The following is an 8,582-nucleotide window of genomic DNA, read 5'->3' as shown; positions in this document are numbered from 1 at the left end:
ATCCAAAGGTGTATTGGGATTGAACCCATAGACAACCTGAAAAGGAGACATTAGTGTTGCACTATGGATAGCTCTATTATAAGCAAATTCAACAAAAGGTAAAGCCTCAAGCCAAGTTTTAAGATTTTTCCCTATTGTTGCTCTCAGAAGTGTTCCAAGCGTGCGGTTGACGACTTCGGTTTGGCCATCAGTTTGGGGGTGGCACGTGGTTGAGAATAGTAGCTTGGTGCCTAATTTCTTCCATAAGGTCCTCCAAAAGTGGCCGAGAAACTTGGTGTCCCTGTCGGAAACAATAGTCTATGGCACTCCATGCAATTTTACAACTTCTTTAAAGAAGAGGTCTGCTGTTTGGGTTGCATCGTTGGTCTTAGCACACGGTATAAAGTGAGCCATTTTGGAAAAACGGTCCACCACCACAAATATTGAATCCTTGTGTCTGATTTTGGGTAAACCTAGCACAAAATCCATGGAAATATCAACCCAAGGAGAAGTAGGAATCGGTAAGGGAAGATACAAACCGTGGGGGTTGGACTTTAGACTTTGCTTTCTTGCAAGTGATACACCTTGAAATGAAAGTCTCCACAGATTTCTTAAGGTGAGGCCAGAAGAAATGTTCTTTAAGCATGGCCAAAGTCTTCTCCACTCCAAAGTGTCCCATCAAGCCTCCTGCATGAGCTTCTCGGACTATAAGATCTCTTAAAGAATATTGCGGGATACATAGTCGTTTATCTTTGAAGAGATAGCCATTGTGAATGTAGAATGATGTGTGACCTCCCTTGCCTGGATTCTTATAGCTCTCTGCAAAGTTAGGATCAGCCTCATATAAAGGTATAATCAATTCAAAACCAAGAACCTTTGCATCCATTGTAGAGATGAGAGCATGTCGTCTTGAAAGCGCATCGGCTACGATATTGTCTTTTCCCTTCTTGTATTTAATGACATAAGGAAACGTCTCTATGAAATCAAGCCACTTTGCATGCCTTTTCTTTAGGTTTGTTTGCCCTCGTAGATGCTTTAAGGTCTCATGATCCGTGTGAATCACACACCCCTTAGCGAGTAGATAGTGTTGCCAAGTCTCCATGGCGCGGACCAAGGCATACAACTCTTTGTCATACGTGGGATAGTTGAGTGTTGCTCCATTGAGTTTTTCGCTGAAATAAGCTATTGGCTTGCCTCCTTGAGTAAGCACAGCTCCAATACCTAAACCTGATGCATCACACTCAATCTCAAAAGTTTTAGTGAAGTCTGGTAAAGCTAAAACTGGTGCATTCGATAACCGATCTTTGAGTGCTTTGAATGCTTGCTCCTGGAATTCTCCCCACTTAAACTCCACGTCCTTTTTGATCACAGCAGTTAGGGGTGCAGCAAGAGTGCTGAAATCCTTCACAAATCTCCTATAGAAACTAGCCAAGCCATGGAAACTTCTCACTTGACTAATGTTGGTTGGTGTCGGCCATTCTTGTATAGCTTTGACTTTCTCTTCGTCCACTCTCAGTCCCTGTGAACTCACTATAAAACCTAAGAAGACAAGTTCATTAGTACAAAAGGTGCACTTCTTAAGGTTGGCATAAAGACCTTCCTTTTGAAGCGTTTTAATAACTTGTTCTAAATGAATTAGGTGATCATCAAATGTATGACTATAAATAAGTATATCATCAAAGTATACCACTACAAACTTACTGATATAAGGCCTTAGAACTTGGTTCATAAGCCTCATGAAGGTGCTTGGTGCGTTTGTAAGCCCAAATGGCATGACTAGCCACTCATAGAGACCTTGCTTGGTCTTAAAAGCCGTTTTCCACTCATCACCTTCCTTCATTCTTACTTGATGATAGCCACTCCTAAGATCAATCTTTGAAAACAATTAGATCCAGATAATTCATCAAGCATATCATCTAACCTTGGGATTGGATGTCGGTATTTGATGGTAATGTTGTTGATAGCTCGACAATCTACACACATCCTCCAAGTTCCATTTTTCTTTGGCACCAAAAGGACCGGTACAGCACATGGACTTAGGCTTTCCCTCACATAGCCTTTGTCTAAAAGATCCTTCACTTGTTTCTCCAATTCCTTAGCTTCCTCCGGGTTAACGCGATAAGCGGCTCTATTGGGCAATGGGGCACCCGGAACCAGATCTATTTGATGTTCAATTCCTCTTATAGGAGGTAGACCAGCTGGAATTTCATCTGGAAATGTCTCAGCAAACCGGTTCAAAAGATCCTTCACCTCTTTAGGGAGATCTTGTTCCAAAGCACTAAAACCTGCGCTCAAAACTTCCTTAAACATCATTAGTAATACCGGTTCATTACAAGTGAGTGTCTTAGCTATGTAGCTAGGCTTGATCAGAAAATTACTCTTAGAAGGAGAACCCTTCTCTTTAAGCATCTTAACTTGAATTTCATGCACTTGGTTCGGTGTGAGAGGAGTTAGATTGTATTTCTTCTTATCATGGACAAAAGAATACATGTTACTACGCCCATGGTGCATGGTATCCTTATCAAATTGCCACGGTCTACCAAGTAGAAGGTGACAAGCTTGCATAGGAACCACATCACACAAGACTTGATCCATATACTTTCCCACTTTGAATGGTACTTGTACTTGATCCGTGATTCGCAGTTCAGCCTTGTCATTAAGCCATCTTAGTTTATATGGATGAGGATGTTTAGTCCGTCCAAGGCTGAGTTTTGAAACCATATACTCACTAGCAACATTAGTACATGATCCACCATCGATAATAAGATTACATACCTTTTCTTGGATGGTACAGCGGGTATGGAAAATATTTTCCCTTTGAGCTAGCTCATCTGGATGAACCGTGAGGTTCAAGACACGCCTTATGACCAGGGATTCTCCATATTCAGGTTCACAATCGACCTCTTCAACTACAACATCATCCTTGGTGAGATCTGCTTCGTCTTGTGACACGTATTCTCCCGCATCCGTGAGAATCATAACTCTTGGGTTGGGGCAATCTTTAGCCATATGTCCTCTTCCCTTGCACTTAAAACATGTTATATCACGAGTTCTTGAATTGTTAGGGCTAGGGAACTTACTTTGGGTGGATTCGGTTGGCTTAGACTTGAACCGATTGTCAATAGCCACAGCTTTTTCTTTATCCGAGGGTCTGACTTGAGAGGTGGATGCAAAAGGAGTCTTGGCACGACCTTGATCCCAATTTTGAGTAGTTTTAGTTCTCCCCATGGTTGTCATCTTCTTCTTGATGTGTTGTTCGGCTTGTATAGCGTGGTGTAGAATGTCCTGCAGGTCGTGATAAGGATGCATTTCTACTTTGTGAGAGATCTTTTCTTGTAATCCATCAAGAAACTGAGCCATGGTGGTCTCGGCATCATCGTCAAGCTCCAGCCTATTCCTTAAGTGCTCAAATTCTTCGAAATACTCTTCCACACTCCTTGTTCCTTGAATCAACTTCCGGAACTTCTTTTGAAGGTCTCGGTGGTAGTAGATGGGAACATATCTCTTCTTCATCAGCTGCTTCATTTCCCTCCATGTAGTTACTTGAGGGGCATCACTTCTCCTCCTATCATTAACTTCACGATCCCACCAAGACAAAGCGTGATTGGTAAGTTGAGCTACGGCTAAGGCTAGCTTCTTTTGGTCAGTGTACTTGTAGTAAGCAAAGATGTGCTCCATTCTCTGCTCCCACTCAAGATAAGCTTCAGGATCTACCCTTCCAGCAAACGTAGGAGCCTTGAGCTTCATATCCATAGAATTAGACCTCGTATGGTCTTCTTCCTCTGCCATTTCTTGGTTATGTCGTTGAGCTTGACGTCGTCGACGGTTGTTTTGTGGTCCTCCATCATCACTGAAGTCAGTCTCTTGACCATCTTCATGAACGACACCATTCTCTCGTCTTTGGTTATGGTTTGCACGAGGTTGTTCGATTTGGTTTAAGCGTTGTTCCATGGTAGTGAGTTGTTGTTGCATGGCTTGTAGTAACTGCATCATAGCAGCGTTAGGATCACCGGTGTTGTCACCCATCCCACCTGAAAGAATTAAGATGCAAAGTATCAAATTCTTTGGTAAGAGAGAACACAAAGAAATATGTCTTTGTACCACAAATCGTTTATGTTAAAAAAAAAAAATTCTATGAAATTCTAACAAGTGAAAAAGACCAGAGCAAATAAAGGCAACAAAGTAACACAAAACAGATTTCGAACGAGTGCTGCAGACAGATTTTTTTAATATTTGTTTTCTGATTGTTTTTTTTTTGTTTTTTTTTTGTTTTTGTATATGAATTTGTTAAAATAAAAAAAGCAACCGCAATTTTTTTGGGTTCCTACAAGAACGAAAACAGATTTTTTTTTTTGTTTTTGAGTTTTATAAAACTGTGATAATAAAACAGATGAAATGGTTTTTTTTTTTTTTAAATAATGAAACTGGAAAAAAAAAATTAAACGAAAGGAACAAAATCACCTGATAAATTAGGAGCTTTTAAAGCTCTGATACCAAAATGATATGAGCTTTGGCTACAAAATGATCTTGAACCCAAACAAGGATGAGTCGTTAGCTGGTCTAAGGATCTCTCTAACTAACCCAGATAAAGTGGAGATGAATGGTGGATTGATAAGAACCACAATAGATGTAAAAGTCTACTGATACTTCTTAGAACACTCAAGAATTCAGACACACTCACGAATTAGAGAGCAATGGTTTCTTTTGTGAAACAGAAACAAGCAATTTTTATTAATCAAAAGGTCGAAAAAAAAGAACTACAACTCAAGGCATTATATAGCCAGGTTCATAACTTATTCTAAGGAAAAACACATAAATCCTGCAAAGAGAAGAACAAGGAAAACCAGAACAAAATCAGAAAAATAAAGGAAAGAGACGTTGTGTAGAAAGGAGAATATCAAGGGTGTCGATTAAGGCAAATTTGATATCTTGACTTCATGACATGATTCTTCTTCGATCTCGGGATATTCTGAACGAGTGAGAGAGCCTTCTAGATGTCTTCTAGTGCCAAATAACACGTGCTTAAGTGGGCTTCAAGTTTGGGGGTGAATAAAGCCCATTTAACCTTATTGCTTATTAGAGAGTCCACTGGACATGTGTTTACTGTTCGGTCCATATCTGGAGATTTATAGCAGTTATCTCGACGCTCGTTGGTTCTACGAAAACTAGACTCAGAAAGCTTTAATTTGATATATGGCTCATCTCCTGGCTCGTCCTGAATCGTCGGAGGTATTTCGTTGAAGACGGCCTTTAGTTGGGAGCTCTCCGATGGGGTTAGGCGAATGGCTTCAAACTGATCAAGGGGGATCAGTCCTTCATGTTCCAGCTGCTCCAGAAAGATGTTGAACTTATTTTCTATGCTTTTGCTCCTGGTCCTAGTCATTGGTCCGCTTGGCACATATGGAGCTTGGATAATATGGCTTGGTGGTTCGATGTCCTCATCAGCTGAGCTCCTTGATCGAGTCGTGGCTTCCGGGAGAACTATTGGTGCCTTGGCCGCGTTCAAAGTAGGCGTCTTGGCCGCGTCCGGTGCGTCCTGGTCAGGCGTCTCGGTCGTGTCCGGCGTGTGTTGGTCAGCTTCCTATCCGGCGCTCACATCAATATGAGTCATTTCTACTGTTACTATTCTTTTTTTTTTTTTTTTCTTATTGTTTACTTTGGATATTAAACATTCATAAACACAAATTATTATTATTAATTAGAATCTTAGAACACAAACCAACAAAACTATAGTCCAATATTGCTTTGTGCGTAATCTATTACGAACCTACGATCCGATATTGTCGAATATATACCCTCTTACATAGCTACTATTCAATATACTTTTTGTCTGTCTGATTTTGTAAGCAGCTATATTATGCATAGTATAAGATTATATAAAGAGACTGAATTAGTGTATAACCATAACTATTTATTTTTAAACACTATATAAACTTCGAAAATAAGTTGAAATACCTAACTCAGACAAGAAAAAAGAAAATTAAAAAAAAAAATTAGTAAAAATTTTTTTTAATCCCGTGCTGTAGCACGGGTTATCCCCTAGTGTCTTATTAAAAGTACTGAACCTATCATAAAAAGGAAATCTATACATAAGTAATAATAAATAACTGTTTTTTTTGTCAAACCGGAAATTTCATTAAATCAATTGTTACAAACCGGGGTGGGGAGGAGAACCGATTTAGCTAAAGAATCGGTTGTCTGATTGTTTTCTCGTCTGTTATATAAAGTTTGATATCAAAATTACTCATTAACAAGATCGTGATACGTGTCAGCTGTATCATTTAGATGTTGACTCATGTCAATTCTAAATTTATTAAAAATTTAAAAAATAAAAATGTAAAAAATTCAAAACCTACCACAAAAATTAATGGCTGTTTCTAGAAAAAATGTAAATACTCACCTTTATAAAGAAAAGATTATTGAATAAATTTAATTTTATTAACAAAATTTTTAACCCGTATATCGGACGGTCCTTATCTAGTATATTATAAAGAGTCTGACTGGTGCAACAAAAACTTAAAAAAAAAAAAAATTAGGGCCACTACTATAGGATTTTTTTTTTGTTCTACTGAAAAAAACTGTTATGGCACTTTTTATTTATTTATTTTTTGTTTATTTTTGTAAAATCCAAAAACTAAAAACACAAATCTATAATCTAAAAACTAATTATTGTTCCAGTAAAACAACAGTTATTTTTGATTTAATTAAATGTTTGTGTTTTTTTAAAAAAACTCTTTTTGTTCTAAGTGTTATATATTTTAAAAGGATTGACTATAAAAAACTTCAAATTTAGTTACTTTAAATTTAGTTTCTGATAAAGAAAGAGATATCAGAATAACATCATGGTTTCGAAACAACATGGTTTCGAAATTGAATGTAAAGAGTTAGTTAGATACGCTTTGAGAATGCAGCTGATGTCAAATTTGAAACAGTCCAAATCAGGTAAAGATAAACTAATTAATCCCACTCCAAATCAAATTTATACATATAATTTTTTTTTATCCTAATTAAAATAGGAGAACAAACTAAGAACTCCATTGTCTATATATATATGAGTATATCCACATAAACGACCTCACAAATTACAAACTAAATCTTCAAAAACCTTTCTCCAATTCGAACAGCGATTAAAACCCTAAACCCCCAGCTTTTCTTCAACAATGGTGAATACATATGGAATCAGCTTCATAATCAGCATCATGATCCTCTTGCTCTTCATCAACCAATCTGCGCTTTCTTCCTCTATAAGCAACCGTCTTTTCACACTTGATGAGACTGAAAGAGCTGATGATGATTATCCCCAGCTTCTCCTATGGCCTTATGTTGATAGGTTATTTACTTATGAAGTCATTGAATCGATAGTATTACGGTGATCCGAGAGTTTCCACTTTCTTCTTCTGCAAGAATCGCGATTGTTGGTGCGGGAATTAGCACTTCCAACATACCGATCTAGACCTGTTAAAGAACCGGTTATCTAAACCGGGAATTCGGCCTAGGTTTGGACTTCATCTCTGAAGGCCCAGTAACACTGAAAGGCCCATGGACGAGGAGACGAATTCGGCACTTCAACTCGCCCAGCGGCTGACCTAGCGAGAAAGGAAAGACTTTCCTTATTAACTCGCCATCCAGTTAGGAAAGTCAATATATCCAGTATATTCGAATATATTCTGTAGATCCTTGAATACCTATAAATAGAGGGCAATCCTCTCATTGTAAGAGTATCTAATCATTAATTAAAAACCCTAAATTCCTCTTTGTTCTTGAGCAATACCAAACTTGTTCCTCAAGAGATCTCATTTCTTCTCTTCTTGCTTACTTTGATCTAAGTCCTTCAAGAGATTGTTATTGAATTTGTTTCCCTTCTAAACAAATTCCTTTTGAGAAACCTCAGTTTCTACAATTGGCGCTAGAAGGAGGGGGACTAAGTTCTACAAAACACTTCTCTTCTAGATCTCATCAAAAGCAAGAGCCAACACCATGTCTTCAATCCTCAACAACGGTGCCAACGCAACTGCCCCACGACAAGACGACCCAACCAACCGAGAGATCAACTCTCAGGACGTCGCCGCGGACCCACCTGTCGCCGCACCCACCACGCGCGTCTACGTGCGGACGGGTATCCGCCGAACTTCGGCCAACCCAGCAGATGAGTCCGCAACACTTGCCGACGAAGTGGAGGAAGTTGAGATATCCCGCCAGGGGGATCAGGAGTCCGACGAGGCACCACCAGTCAATGGAACTATCGATGGACAGAGATCGCCTGCGCGAGTCGCCCAACCATCCCAGTTCGTCACAATGGACGACCTCCGTCACGTGTTCGGGACGGTATCCAGGGACCTCTTCCAGGCTATCTCCGCAACAAATCAACGGCTGGACGCGATGGGACACAGCGCACCCCCGCCACGTCAACAGAACGAGGCACCACCACAGGAGGTTCGGGGAACGATCCTCTAAACCGCCGCCTGTTCAGCGACCCGCCGTCTTCGACTTTCCGATTCCCGAACTAGCACGTGCCATCCGTACTGGCATCAGGGACGCAGCCTCAGCTGGGGCAATCCTCTCAGAGAAATCCGGCCACACCCTCCTGCCCCGAGCTGGAGGAG

General features: G+C 39.9%; 1 protein-coding gene across 1 annotated transcript; it reads right to left on the bottom strand.

The window, feature by feature from the left end:
• Window positions 1-1,821: 1,821 nt before the first annotated feature.
• Window positions 1,822-4,005, bottom strand: LOC104748257 (uncharacterized). Its single transcript, XM_087512383.1, has one exon. It carries the CDS (start codon window positions 4,003-4,005, stop codon window positions 1,822-1,824), a length of 2,184 nt encoding a protein of 727 aa, XP_087368509.1.
• Window positions 4,006-8,582: the final 4,577 nt, after the last annotated feature.

Source organism: Camelina sativa, chromosome 5 (genome assembly GCF_030686135.1).
Source record: "Camelina sativa cultivar CO46 ecotype springtype chromosome 5, ASM3068613v1".
In the NCBI taxonomy this organism is placed as follows: Eukaryota; Viridiplantae; Streptophyta; class Magnoliopsida; order Brassicales; family Brassicaceae; genus Camelina; species Camelina sativa.
Note: the sequence above shows the minus strand (reverse complement) of the source record. Positions and strands in the feature narration are given on the sequence as shown.

Bases quoted from the DNA above. Each gene is read 5' to 3' on its own strand.
- LOC104748257 (XM_087512383.1), bottom strand. From the start codon at position 4,005: ATGGGTGACAACACCGGTGATCCTAACGCTGCTATGATGCAGTTACTA.